The sequence below is a fragment of the Mugil cephalus genome, chromosome 6 (assembly GCF_022458985.1).
Source record: "Mugil cephalus isolate CIBA_MC_2020 chromosome 6, CIBA_Mcephalus_1.1, whole genome shotgun sequence".
Lineage (NCBI taxonomy): Eukaryota > Metazoa > Chordata > Actinopteri > Mugiliformes > Mugilidae > Mugil > Mugil cephalus.
Window position 1 is genome coordinate 7,079,069 of NC_061775.1, and position 15,398 is coordinate 7,094,466.

Here is a 15,398-nt window from a genome sequence, read left to right on the forward strand (position 1 = left end):
CACCAAGGCCAGCGCTGCTGAATGGCTGACCTTTACACGGCTCGGACTGCCATTGATTTTCAGCAGGACTTATTTCATGAACTGGGGGTTGGGACAGGGCACTCAGATGAAGATGAACTATGAGGCAAAATCACTTTCTTTGGCTCTTTCCATTTCTGCGCACTATTCTCTCCTACTTCTCTCTTTCTCTCTGCCCTCGTTACTCTGGTGTAAGTACTTTACATCATATTGGCTGAGGTCTGTGGGTGGTGTAGTCTAAAAGCAAATAAAGTGTCCCCTGTGTGACCCTTGAGCTAAGAGCCCCCCATGTCCTGTTAGTGAAGTCTTTGTGTGTGTGTGTGCGCGCGCTGTACGCTCCTGTGTTTTTGTCCACGCTTGAGTGTATGTAGGTTACAACCGAGTCCCCTGGTATTTGCAGTTATAGGAAATAATGCAAAGCAGAGAGTGTGAACTAGCCATTAGAGCTCCCAGGACTGCCCTCAGACCCGAAGAATGGAGAAAAACTATCCTGACCTCGTGGAGCAAACGCGACCCCCCGACGACGGCAGGGAGAAGAGACGAGAATGAGACGCTGCATCTTCAGTCCCATACGTAGCTTCAGTAGGATTTAAAGTCCTTTGTTGGCCAATGTCAAATATTGTGTCCTGACAGTTTGATGAATACTCTCAGATGAACGTCGCCGAAATGAATAAATGAATGAATAATACAAGCTAAGACAATAGGGGGCAGAAGTGGAGGAGGCTCCTAAGTGTGATTTAGCTGGAGTTCATGCAGAGTGCACCAAATGTCTCCCCCTCTTCTTCACTCCCTCTCCCTCCCTCCCTCCCTCCCTGCCTGCCTCTTTCCCATCTTAGCCTGCCACTGTATATCAGTGACTGTTGACTGTAAAAAACATATTTAAATTTAATACCCACTCATGAATACATGCATGCATACAAATGTCCCTGGATGGTGGGAGGCATTAAGAGCAAGTGAGGTCATGGGCTGTAAAAGAGTGCTGCTGTAAAAATGGAGGAGGACACATCATGGAGTTAGCGTGGGGGCGGCAGACAGGACAGGTGTGTCGCATTTCACCTGCACCTCAAGCTAGCACATCATAAAAAAAAAAAAAAAGAAGATGTCTCACCGCAGGTAGACCTGGTGGCTCACTTCTGTTACACTTGAGTAGGGGGCTACTGGACCTGATCTGTCCCATTATATAGTAAAAAAAAGAAATAACATGTGTGTTTGTGCAGTTGGTGAAAAATCGATATGTGCCCTATGACAGTTATTATGCAATTATTGCGAGTTATTAACCACATGAAAAAAGCCTGAGTTTGAGTTAGTGTGCGGTGCAACACAGAGCGGAGACGGTGCCAGCGGTGTGTGTTGTCTGGCCTGTCTGGAATAAACATAATCTACTTAGTCCTCAGACGGTTGTTGGAGTCTAGCACAGTTATTGAGCTATTGTCTGTATGTTGGTACCATGACAAACTGCTGCTGAGGTACAATAAGACACCCAAACATAAGTGTAAGAGGCGCCTGAAGCACCTGACTCTCCATGCCTTCAAACTTTCACATATTTGCTTTTTTTTCTTTTTTCTTTTCTAACCTGACAAACTTTTTTTTTTTTCTATTCCACACGGTTACAACACTGCCCCAAACCACTCTCAGTCACCCACTCCAGACCTCACCAGTGAAACAAACCGCACAAGGCCTTGGGAGGCAGTGAGGAGTGGGAGTTGGCAAAGACACTTCCGATGTGTTTTCCGCTCTAGTGCTTCTTGTTCTCACTTCGTCAGAGTGTGTTTGCTGCAGATTTGGAGAATTGGCGAGAGGTCAGGCCAGTGTGCCGCCGGCCCGGCCCTCAGGTTCCGTGCGGTTCAAGGTTGAAGCAGACACGGCGAGAGGGTTTGTATTTATTTAGCAAACAAGTTCCCCGCGTCGCCGCGTCAGACTTGAGAGGAGCGGGAGATGATGATGAGTCTAGAAAGCGGGGGCCTGTCCCTTTTGTGCGCTGCTCAGTGACTTATAGACAAGCAGGGATTTTCTCTAAGTGTCGGTATGAAACATAAGCAGGCTTTACAGCCGAGAGCTGGAGTGGTGGGAGACTGATGGAACCAGGAGAAGTCGCAGGTGACAGAATGCTGTGTGTGTGTGTGTGTCTGTGTGTGTGTGTCAGATGTGGGGTATTGATATGCTGGGAATGAAGCTTGGAGCAGATGGACGGAGCAGGCTGGTCCTATGTCGATCCTGTGAGTTCTGGCTCCTTCTCGCAACCCCCCCTTTGATGGACACACACACAAAGACAAACATACACATGCACAGGACGACTGTGCCGAGTCCAGATTTTACCAACTTGATTATGGTCCTATAGGATAATACACGGACGCTGTCCCATCAGTAATAACCAGTACGTCGTACTGATCCTTGTGTCTGGTTAATAAGACAGAAGAAATCCTCCAGTCAGAGTAGACAGCAGCAGCAAAGTAATACAGCGATAGGAAGAAGCTGGAAGACAGCAACAAATTACTATTTTTTTTAATTAGCAGAGGGACTAATAGCTATACTCTCCATTTCTGTGGAGGCTTGTCTCCCATTCAGCTTCCATTTCCAATTTCTCTGTCACTCTGTTCCTGGCACCCCGCACACCTTTCTCCAAACCAAAGCCAACACGCTTGGCTGCATCCCTATCTTGCTCCGTCCCGCCATCTATCTCTATCCTCCTCCTCTGCTGGTCCTCTGTCCTTCTGTGAGGGGTGGCACAGGGAGTGAAGGGAAAAAATGCAAGTACTGGTGAATTTCTAATAGGCAATCATAGTGCTCAGGAAAAAGATTCCTACTGGAGGTCCAGGGACCATTAAAGAAACGTCAACTCGGCATAGGTATGCCAAGACTTATGAGTCAGTGGGCAGGCAACACTTCTTGGCTCCAAATGGTCAGGGCAGCAGGCCGTAATCTGTCACAATCCTGGAGTTGCTGTGACAGCAGCAGGAGCATTCTGGGCTCAACACAGAGGGTAAAGGAAACATGCAGCTAAGGGTGTGTGTGTGTGTGTGTGCGTATGTGTGTATCTCTGCGAGTCCATGTATGAATCTGGATGAGTATGGAAGGGTGAATGTAAGGCTGCGCAAAAGTAACAATAGTGAATCTCTCACAGCTTAATTAAAGTGTGGTTGGTACGTTTGGTAAATTTGCTCCATTAGACGAGTTGTCAACTGCAGCGTACGCCTTTAATGTGTCTGAGGGCACTTCAAGGAATCGTCAAGTCAACTAATGATTGTGCTTGCATCGTTTCCATAGGTTTAATCTGTGTTTATATTGTTCCATCCAGCAATTCTATGCATTTATTTGGATAATCAATTCATGTCTAGTTCAACTTGGATAAAGAAGAGAACTAAGATTGAACAGGATTGTTTGCCAGCGTAACTAAAAAGTAAAGTCAAGACAGGATGCACTGCAGACTCAACATGTGGTCTATTTCCTCTATCTGGTTAGAAAACACACCAACTTACTGATATTAATGATGTGACTGATCTGAAAATGATAAATCTTAGCATAGCTCTCAAGTTCTCACTGATCTTCACCTTAAGCGCTGTGTGCACCAGCAGTTTCAGAATTGCCACAATAATGCTCGCACCATTTATTTCTCGCTTTTTAGTATTTTATTTATTGTTATTGAGGTACATAGTCGAGTTAATCTCTCTGTGGATCTTATTTAGCCCCAAGTGCATGTGTAAGAACCGCCCTCATCACCGCACGTCCATAAGTTGCAGACCACCGATGGTCAGGAAAGGACACGATCTTCAAAGCAAATATCAAAGTCGGACTGGAAACATGGTGTCGGAGCATAAGGGCGCCTTTAAGCATTAAAGCCACACAAACCGAAAATGCATAATTCCGTCACGGAACATGTCCTCTGTGATTCCGTCGCGTCCCGCTCGCCGCCGACCGCCGTCCTGCCTGCGTGCTGGGTTTGGCACGACGCTGCCCCTCTGAAGCCACTGGTTCGGGTCCGCCGTCACGATCCTTATCTTTGTGTGGACAGTTCCTCAAAATGAACTGAAGAGCGTAAACCACATGAAACGCCGGGCGAAATATGAAAGAGAGGGGGAGAGACAGTGTCTGTGTGTGTGCGTGTGTGTGTGTGTGGGGGGGAGAGATGTGAGCCCACCAAAAGCTTAAGCCTCCAGTGTGCTGTGCAGATAAGATTCATTAGATAGGTCGGTAAATGCAAGAGAGAGGCAAAGCAAGGCGGACGCGCGCGCACACACACACACACACAGACACACACACACACACTGAGAGATGGAGCTTGCTGCTGCTCCAGCATTTGTTGACACAGATTTACAATGAGTCTCCCACTGCTTCACGCATTACTGTAACACGCCATGTCAATAGCTCTCTGGGCTTGAAAAGCAGCCATGCCAAAGATGTCTGGGAGTGATGCCCTTCCCCTGATAACCAAAGTGTGGCTCATAAGTCAGGAAGTGGAGGAGAAGGAGGGGTGGGAGGCAGTTGTTTTTGTTCTTTTTTTTTTTTTGTTTGTTTCTCTTAGTGATAAATCCCCTCCCACTTTCTTCTCTCTGCATCTCTAAAACTTTTAAAGATCTCCCCTTTCTTACGTCTCTCCCCCTCTGTTTCTCTTTATCTCTTGGATGCCCCGCCACAGGCTCAGTGGGACAGGATTTGGGCATTAGTGCAATCCCCCTATCTGCTGCCCCTCATGATTGCACACTGTTTCTATCACCCACATGCCCTAGTCCACTGCACAAGTCTTGCAGGAGTCTCTTATACAAATACTGGAAGGAAGCTCAGGAGGACATAATCAACTAGATGGACGAGCGCGGCCCGAGAGTGCCAGCGCCTGTTTCCGAGGGTTTGGTTCGTCAAAAGCAACCTCAGAAGTGGAAGGCGAGATTTTTAGATGCCACTTTGAGTTAATCATACTCCACACAGGAGAAGTAAAGAGTCTGATGAGGACCAGCGTGCTCGTGCGCTGCAGATCCGTCTGCTGAGTCACGGGGCGCCACAAATGAGATGGTTTTGATGTGTGACATTCACCTTCATGAAATCTTGATGAGAGCCGAGTTCTGCTGTCTGCGTAATGAGGGCTGTAGCAGTCAGACAGCTGGCCGACCACTTCAGCGAGTGTAGCCATGATAATAGAGAGGGTTGGAAAGGCTTTTGGAAAGCGTTCGGTAGATGAACTTCAGACTGTTTCTGGGAGGCAGTTAGTGTTTTGGGGAAAGGGATAAACAGGAACTTGGATGGCATCAAACAACAGAAGGTCTAATGGTCTTAATCAGAGATGTTGTAGTGGTGCTAGTAGTAATGGTACTACAGATCGCACATGTTTGTGTGTTAGCTGTGGCTTCATTGCTAATTGGTGTATTACAACAAGCAGTCCATGTAACAGATGGATATCAACAGTTTTGTTCCAAAAAGGGCTATTTAGCTTTTGTAAAAAGAAAAAAAAAGGAAAAAAGAGAGAAAAAAAAGTGTTAGCAAGTGTTACTTGCTTATACAAATTAACGGCACTGCAAAACCAAATAGCACTTTTCGCTTCAAAAGACAAAACTCTTACACTGTACCTCGTAATATATAATATAATGTAATATAAGTTTATTTTTCCGTTAATCTGATACCGGGTAGCTGAGGTCTGCAGGTGTCTGTCCGTCCACGTCAGTGCCTCCAGCTCTAAATCCTGTTGCTCCTGATAGGAATCCCAAAGCTTATAGCGGCTGCCATCTCCTCAGCACCGACTGATGCTTCTTATCAGGACCACCACAGTGCTGCCGCCAGCACATTTCCACATATGGGTAAATTATAAATCACTCGCGCCAAGAATTCTCCCGCATGCATTCAAGCGCATATGTGGAGATGTTTCACACATAGGCTGCAGCCCTATATTCACACATGGAATATAGCAACTCCCATTTGAGTGCGTCGGTCAAACTTCAATCAAGTCCTGTAATTACTCAGACCTGCACATGCCTTCTCACACAAACATAAACATGTTAATACTTAATGAACAGCTTCTTTTATCTGTGAGTCAGTATGTTTCAGGATATGCTAATGATAATGGGAAATAAAGTGTTATGTGATATATGATATATACACACACACACACATACACAATGTTTCTGGTGGAGAGGTTGGTCAGGATTATCCACGATTGATTCAGAACAGTTTGTTTAGCGTCGTCCTCTCCACCACCACCTCCAAAGTTTCCTGCAGCCAGTGCCAGAGCCAGCCAGCCCCAGCAAACCACAGCAGAGAAAGTGGTGTTGACCACAACAGACTGGTAAAACATCTCCAGCATCTCACTACATGCACTGAAGGGCTTCACCTTACTCAGGGAACAGTCTGCTGCAGCCCTTCTTGTACACAGCTGTACACTCAGTCCGTTGTCGATGGTCACTCCCAGGTATTTGTACTCCTCCACCACCTCGTCCTTACCAAAGATGCTGAGAGGCAGAGGAGCTGTTCCCTCCCTCCTCAGGTCAATTATTGTATGTCAATTGATTATTAACAGCTGTCAACAGATTTTTTGATTATAATTGAAATGAAAGATTTGATTTTCACCCTTGACTCTCTTGAAATATTTGGATGGCTTATAATTAAAAAAACTTTCATTTGGATCTGGTCAGTTGCGAGGTCCATTGTATGCATTTCTTTACACTTTAGAAAGCAATTAATTAAAAAAAATAATACACACAGATGATCTCACTTCATATATTACAGTATATACTTTATATTTTCTGACACACAAAAAGGTGTCGACAAAACCCTGAGAATTTTCCTTGACTTGTATATCCAATACATAATATCTCAAGTAAAGAGAATTTGACTCTTTTGTGCACAAAGGAGCAACTGATGTATTTTGCAGAGTTTACTTCCAGGCTTTGAATAAAGCATGATTGTTATTGGTGTTATTAGCTGAATAAAAATGTGCCTGTAACCCTAAAACGTTATCGCATATTCATGAAAAAGTGGTGGGATGTTTCCTCATATCCAGTTCATTTACAATATTAAGAAATGGTTCATTACCAAGCCTGAGTAAACCTTTTAAATGTGATCCGCATTTGTAATTTTATTGTTAATGAAAAAAATGATTGTGATTGCAACGAGGCACTTCATAACTGCAAATCATTACCCCGAGCCCACCCCCCTCTCGGTGTCTCCCCGCTCCCCTCCGTCTCCTTCCTACTGTATACAGTACAGATTTATTAGCTGAAGCCGGGGCCCCTGGACAGTCACCACTCAGCACTCCCTCAGATCAATAATTGGAAATATTAATTATATCAGCAGAGACGGCCCAGTCAGAAGGGGGCTGTTTATGCTCCTGTTACTGAGCAGTGCAGCAATATGAGCTTTGATGGCCCACTAATGCGTATTAATGATCCCAGGACAAACATTACTCTATATTAAACCTGAATGAAAGCCAGAAGACATCACACATATTGCATGGCTATTAGAGCTATTTTATTGCAGCACTGTAAGTAAGTGCTGTGGCACAGCTGTTTTTAAAGAACTTCTACTGAGGAATGAGATTCTTAAAAATAGGACAAGATTTGCTGCAGTTTTAATTCTATTTGCTGCATTTTCCTGCAGTGAAGGTTTCACCTTTTCAGTCTGATGAAAGTTAAAGAAGTTTGGGACTTGGAATTGCACCAGATTTTTGGAAGCAGGATTATTGTCTTGCCTCTGGGCTTCTCTGGGGTTTCAGCATGTATAGTCTGGGGCTCTGTACTGTTCATTCCAGCTAAACTCTACCAGTCATGAAGTCATTACTGTCGCAGATAGTGCCAACAGTAGACTCTAAATCCTCCACATAACTAACAGACCAAGTCCCGACTACAGTTCCTTGACTTTGTCGCTGTAATTTGAAATCAGACAGTGGAATGTCTTCTGCGGCTGGATTCCAGAGCCTTTGGTGCTCTTTGTAGCTTAGGATATAAAAATAGTTTAAACAGAAAGAGCTCTCTAGACAGACTCTAGACTTTACCAGGATACGGAAGTATAATCCAGGCAGTGTGGTTAAGTCAATAAAAAAAAAAGGTTGTTCTAGATAGCATGCACACCCTCCGTGTGATATGTTGGTCTAGGACTGAACCATTTTGTGTGGATCACTGCTTTAAGTAAAAGAACAGCCAGCCTTCAGTCTTGAAGATGATGAAGAGAGACAAACCAGCTGGCGATGTGCGTATATTCCAGGCATATTGCACACTACATTACATACCGTAGGCCCTGGAGTTTCTATCTGACCCTTCATTTAAAGCAGTAGCTTGCCAGAGCTGAAAGCTTTAATTCGACTGACTCGAGGCTTAACTGGGCAAATGAGGCGGCTCAATAAAAGCATATGGAAATACAGATATGTCAAAGCTCTAAGAGCAGCACAGCTTGAGTGGCAAAGATCGGCGCAGTGAAAACAAAACGCTGCTCGAGAAGAAAAATCTAGAATAGTAGCTCATTCACAGATTAAGAACTTTAACATTCAAAAGAACCGAATGCAAAGCTGTGTGTTGGTGAAAACGCATCTAATGTGTGTTTTTTCAAAACCACGCGCACAATGTTTCACAGCCCCGTCGCCAGCACACGAATGCATCGTAAGTTGGCACAGACTTCTCAAAAATATCTTTCCACGGGAAGAGTTGTACTGTAAATATCCAGTATTTGTAGGGTGCATGTGTTCTGTTTGAAAGTGAATGGGGGGAAGGTGGAGTCAGAGCCGTAGAAACGCCAGTCAACAGGCAGGCAGTCTTATCTAAGAGTTGCAGGCATCGTTTACTCTCTCGCTGGTTTCCTCTTTTTTATGAACTCCATCTTTCTTACCTATTTCTCCATCTCTTGTTGTCTTTTTCCACAATCTCGCCCCGTCCTTCCTCTTCACCCCTCCACTCACTCAACCACTCCCCAATAGGTAAACGAAATACAATACAATTACAAGATATTTGTAGAGTACTTTGCTGTTGTGTTAAGAAGCTTCAACACCCAGCCCATACAGGGCAGTGCATCTGAGCTCGTGAATGGTTCCCTTGGCAACACTAACGCATTTAATTCAAAGCATCCTGTCTGTGCATGTGTGAGCATGCATACAATGCCGATGTACAATGTGCACTTAATTTCCGTTGCAATTACAGGATTTTTGTTATGTGCAAAAGGGAAGTTTAACAAACTGAGAGCCTTCAGCGGTGACGGTTCGGGACCATAATGCATTGCTCTCGGGCAAATAAATAGACCATTAAGCTGGCATGTTGGAAGCTGAACAGTAACTAGCTTTAGAGGGAGCTGCCTCCCACACACGGGCACCCTGCAGAGACAGCTGAGATCATAGCATGGCGGAGGAGCCACAGCCGCGGATTTGGCCCCCTCCATCATACGTTTAGACGAAGAATCAACGGGCAGGATCGAAGCGTCTTTTGTCCGTTTGACCCGTCAAAGTCAAATCCAAAGATTTCCACTGTTGCTGCGAAAGAACCAAAAGTCGTAAAGTTATCTGTGAATTTCTCTTGCGGATGTTTTTTTCGCCCCCTGTTCGGAGGTGTTTCTGTCTCAGAGGTTGCTTTGAACAGGCGCTAGTTGATTCTGTAATCTATCCGTGCATGCTGTGGAGCAGTGTGCCCTGTGGCTTGGCATTAGCATACCGTAGGGTTACTTCGCTCATGTTGTACAAGGACAAGAAAGCACTTGTAGACGGGGAGGGAGAAGGATGGGGAGCAACCCAAAAAACAAGGAACTAAAACCTCAGCCTTCCCAAGCATAACATCCTCCCTGTTTTCCCACAAAGTCTTAGATGGTGCTAGTTATTATTTACGATGGGTAAATTTATGGAATAATTTCAGCTAGGGAAGGTTACTCAGTTCCTCAAGGTGAAAATGGATACGTTTAGCACTTAATGAATCGGACCTAGGCCTCTCCCCCATATATCAGCATGTTATTAAGACATTTTAAAATCCCATTATGGTGTTTCTCCTTGAACATGTCATACTTTTATTGGACTGCCCTGTCTTTAAATCTGACCTTTTCATCCCCGCTCTGGAACTGAAAAAATAAAAAAAAATAAAGAACGCACGACAGGGCCGAGGGTTTAAAATATACATATGTAGCTATAAAAATATCAGAGCCGGGTGATTTTCTTGTGAGTTGACTGGAACGTCCAAAAGTGGCAAATGGTTAAAAAGCCTTAAAAAGGTGTTCTGTAGGGGGATGAGCGTGGTAAAAAGGTTGCTTTTATGTTCCAGTAATCTCGTGACAAATTTGGTCCACTTTTGGCATCAATTTTATTAAAATGTGGGCGCTTTTTTATTGTTAAATCTATCTGTTTCGGACTGAGTCATAGGAGGGGGTGCCGGTACCAGGCCTGTGAGCACAGATCATCTTGCGAGCTTTATTTTCTGCTACATACACTTATTATATGGGTGTGTAGGTGGGTGTAGAAGCTGTTTGCGAGTGGGAGGGATATATAATCAATTTAAAAAAGAAAAAAAAAAAAGAGCAGCTGTAACCAACATATTGCAAATCACAGCTACATCTCGCAAACTTTTCCTCCAAACAAATCGGGCCCGAGTCTGCTAAAATTGTTCAGCTCGAACAACAATAATGGAAAAAGAAGGAGGTAAAATTGGGGAAGGAGGAGAGCGTGACACAAAGACTGTGATGACAGAGGCATCTAATCCAGGCAATGCCATTCTTATCAGGGTCCAGTGGATTAGAGTGAGCCTCCTAACCAGAGAATCCTTCCCAGCCAGACACTCTCCACAGCCCAAGGGCCCGGATCAATAGGCCTGCATTGATCTCTCCTCCTGTGGCTGGATTCACTTTTATTAGGACTGCCTTGGCCTCTCTCACTTAGACACGCATATGCAGCCCTTCAACCTCTGCTGCAAAAAAAAAAAAAAAAAAAAAAAAGATAAGAAAAAAACTCAAATGTTAATGGAAGCACACGCACACAAATCCCGTTTTCATGTGTGAATAAGAAGTCGGGTTATTTTGTTTACACTGAATACTGGGCACCAGAAACACTGTAGTGTCAAGTGAGCTTTGCTGCATGATGGTGTTTTGGTTTCCCCTCCAGTCGAGCCACTTTGATCTGTATCGCAGAACAGCTATTAGTATGGGAAACGGGGCTTTCGGCGCCTCTGGTTTGCGGCCCCTCGTTGTAGCAACGACAGCCCGAGTCGCCGGCACTAACCTCTCTGTTGCTCTTTCTCTTCTCTCCTCCAGATGACTCGCCCCATCCAGGTGAAACCGGCTGACAGCGAGAGTCGTGGAGGTAGTTGTCTTCTTTTCGTCATCATTTATTCATGTTCATCCGCCTTATCTGGGCTATTTCTCTTCATTCCTCCCCTCTGATTTCATCCATTCCAGTGCTACACAGTTATTCGGCTGACGCCCCTTCTTCTGTCCTATCCCCAAATCTGTTTCACTCTTATGTAGTTGCACATCAACAACCGGGAACATTAGATCATTCAAACGTAGTTCAACAAGGACAAGGATTTCGTGTCATCTCGATTTGGCTGCATGTCTCTCAGCTTGAGGCGGTTTGTAACCTTCCTCCATGAGTATGGCGGCTTCGCCTTTGTTACTGATTCAAATCCGCAGGGTTTGTGAATTAGTCTTGTCCTCCCTGAGCTTACATACCGGCTCTAATTGACTGGAGAACATGGCATTGAAGGGATGTAAAGCTGAGCTTTCCTATTGCCTATTTAATTTCTTGTTTCCTATTCCAAATACATTATTACTGCACTGTAAATTAGATAGTGATTAGGCTCAGTACTCAGCCATGCAAAGGCCCCTGTTAAAGCCCACACGGCTTGATCTGAAGAGTAAACGCTATGGAGGCAGAGAAAAGGGAGCAGGAGCATGCACAGCTTGCCAAACAATCAATAAATTTGCAAGGTTCTTGCCAAGATCCTCATTACTTGGCCTTAATTCTGTCTTCTTTGATCTCTCCTGTTTTTGGAGGCTTTCATTTACTCACTGCCTATCTGCATATATGTTAATGGGATGAGGAAGCATCCTTCAAGTCAGCCGCAGAGACAATGAACCTTGCTGTTATTTTTTGCTGTGCATCTCATGTGTCACCCTGTAAGAAAGCAAGTGCCTTTTTGTTTTTTAAAAAGGGGGATGCTGTTTTTAGTCTCTCTTATCCAGCAGCGAGGAGAGGGATTTGGAAGTGAAAACGAGAAAAAAATGGTGCCAAATGCATACAGCTGCCGCGCAGCACATCTGAGGCTTTACCTAAAAAACCTCTGTCTGTTTTGGGTGAATCGGGATGACTGGCCACTTGGCCGTCTGTCAGAGGCGCACCGTCTTCAAAGGACAGCATAACCCCTTGAGATGAATGGAGAAAAGTCCGAAGAAGATCACTGTCAGTCCCCCATGTTTTCTTTCGTCCTCTCGCTCTCTTTCTTTTTCTTTCCTGCTTTCTCGCTTTCTTCGGTCCTACTTCGTCCTCCTCCCTTCTCTAAACCATTCATTCGGAGCTGTAGGGAAGTGGTGAGACAAGCAAAGGGGTCTTGTGCTGTCAAGATTGATGTCCCCTATAGCTGCATTGATTTTGCCATTGTGGTGCTGTGTGTCCACATTAACAATGACACTCAGCTGTCTCTTTACTTGGTTGTGAGTGGCTGCTTTTAGAGCTCCCAGGGCACTTTGGTCAGTATGGGGCCCTCTTATTGGCCGGCCGCGGGGACCCCACTGAGGAACAAATGAGTGTTGGAACAGACCTGAGAGTTGCACATCATCTTAAATGAACAGGTCAGAGTGCCGCCACAGGGGCAATCAAACACAAGCGTGACTTTAATGGGTTAGGAGGTAGAAGTGAAACAGTGAGGCAGGAAATGTGTGAAGAGAAATGCATTCGAGTGTTATTTTAAAATCTCCTGTTCTCATTCTGCGTCTAATCCTCTTGATGAGATCATTTGTGGTTAGTTCTGCAGCAGTTCTCGCTGTTGTCTCCTCAGAGTTGGCGTCTTATTTACTGTATTTAACCACGGAAACCGCCAAGATTTAATTTTTAGATCAATACGTTTAGGACTGGTGTTCAAGAGCTGGAAGAGCGGTTGCAAAAAATATTAATTATCCTCTCAGTCCAGTGGAGAGAGGTACACCTGGGACAGGCTAAGTCTGGCCTGCTCTCTCAGGGGCCACGCAGCCAGTCCAATAGGGGGCATATATTCCTCAGTGCACACGGTCACACTAGAACACACAGTCATACTAATTAGTCCCTTAATCTCATTATGGAGAGGAAAGTTCACATCACCTGCACCTAGGTTGCTGTCCATTAGGGAAAGACCTGTTACTGTGGTTTTATGCCTGCTGGACCTCGGTTCCTCCAGGAAGAACTCTTTGAAGTTATTAAGACTAGATAGGCCCAGGCAAGCTGGCTGCACTTACCTGGTTATTGGTGCAGTAAAAACAGCAACAGTCTGCACATTGGTAGACGGTAGAACATGTTCTTCTAATTCCACTTAATATTGGACATCTGATCTAAACTGAAGCTGGGCATACACTGTACGATATTTTCAATCTTTGTACTCAAACTGTACGACTAAACCACAGGGGCTAAAAGTTCGCAGCTCACGACTTATGTTCTCACACTATACGGCCCGACGCTCTGATGCGACCTGACCGCTCACATCGTACGTCCACACACGACCGCACACGACACGTTCAGACTAATTGTTTCCGGAACTGCAACGGAAAAAAAGAAGAAGGAGAAGAAAAACACGGAAGGTGGGAGACAAGAGGTTGAAGTAAATCAGCTCATAAACCTATCATAGCTCTGCTTTAACAGCGCGATACGCTCACGAGGGGCGACCAGAATTTCAAACAAGTCTGATTTTCGTCCGACCATACGATCGCCGACCGGGAGGTGGTCATGAGAGGTTAATGGCTGCTCGTTACTGGTGGACTTCTCTTCGTTGGACATGTGGAACAAACTGGTGGAAATGACCATACATTCAGACACTCGGTAGCTTCATAGATTCCATACGAAGAAACAAGCTTGACTATAGAAATTAAAAGGGAAATATACGGTAGAGTAAATCCATCCAAACACTCAGTCAGCCCCTGCTGCCGCCTAACAAAGACACACTGTGAAATGAATATTAATGGCCAATCACCTACCTAATCTAGCAGAACAGCAGCCGTTACACATTGAGCCACCAGCGCTGTGAATGTCTCCGTCACTGATGACGCGCTCCATTCTCGGATATTTCTGTTGGGGAGACGTTTAAAGAGGCACAGCGAGGAGGCAGCAGGGACCTGTCTCTTTCATTTTCTCCCCACCGGTCTCTGATATGAAATAGATTGATTTTCCATCACACATGGTACTGATGACTGGCACTGACTGCTGCTGATATTTCATTTTTGAAGGGCTGTTCAGCGCCTCCTTAGAGAGCCCGGCGTCCTTACACGGGATAAATCTGCTTTAACCACTTTGATTTCATCCTAACCCTTTCACCGGCAACCCCGCGCTTAGCATTCTACTTTCACTATCCTCCTCATTTTTGCATCTTCCTTTTCTAGCTCGCCCCCCAAAGTACGCCTCCTGCTCAGAGGCTAAATGGGTTTTCTGTGCAAGTGCTGCATTTTTATGTTCCTTCGCGGCTTCTTCTCATTTCCCGGCTTAACCCATTGTTAAAGTTTTTAGCTTAGAGATTGTCCGGAAAGCGGAAAGAGAGAGAGGAGCAGGCTAGCTGTCAGCTGGGGCTCTGTCGGTGTTGCAGCACGCCTGCCTGGCACAGCTAGAGCTGCAGCCCACTGAGGAGGCCTGGATTAGAAACAGGCTCTGGCATTTTCGAGGCAGGCCTGCTGCCCACGCACACACCCACGCAGAGAGGACAAACAGGCAAACACATACATACCCATACAGCTCTGACACACGCTTTCTCTCCTTCTCTCTCTCTCTCACGCGAACATGCTCAGTGGGAAGTTGGACGTTACATGATAACAGGGACACGTGTGCACACAAAGGGACGTGGCCATTACGGGTTACGTTCCACGCAGACACACACACAGCGTGCACATATGCTGAACACGTTCCTTTTCACGGGCCGCGTTTTGTGTTGTGTTTGTGTCTTTACTCCAGCTGAAGGACAATGAGAAGGTTTGCTCCAGACCACTGAGATGGGACGGAACAAAGACGGAGAGTACAAGAGGCAATAAGTTAAATGGAGAGCGAGGACAAAAAAAAAAAAAAAAACGAGTGGAAGATCGGGAATTTAGATTGCGAGAGCGGGGATACATGCGCCGCTACTGTTCTGGGCTCAGTTTTTGATGATGAATTTATCTAGCATAAAAGACAACAGAGTGGTCCATGTATTAAACATCAGTAGTGCTCTGCTTTTTTTTTTTTTTTACTAGAGAGACGAGCTCCCCATGTCAGAGCAGCTCAGTAATGAACCAAG

At 45.2% G+C, this 15,398-nt stretch overlaps 1 protein-coding gene across 11 annotated transcripts in view; it reads left to right on the forward strand.

Annotated features, from left to right (window-relative positions):
• The window catches only part of celf5a (cugbp, Elav-like family member 5a), a 172,238-nt gene that overhangs the window by 80,404 nt on the left and 76,436 nt on the right, over positions 1-15,398 (forward strand). For 10 of the 11 annotated variants that reach the window (XM_047586699.1, XM_047586702.1, XM_047586700.1 and 7 more), the window contains exon 3: positions 11,209-11,257. In XM_047586699.1, the coding sequence (XP_047442655.1) occupies positions 11,209-11,257 (49 nt within the window). Of the gene's footprint in view, positions 1-4,435; positions 4,487-11,208; positions 11,258-15,398 lie in introns of those variants that run through there. The other variant, XM_047586707.1, reaches the window with a different exon arrangement.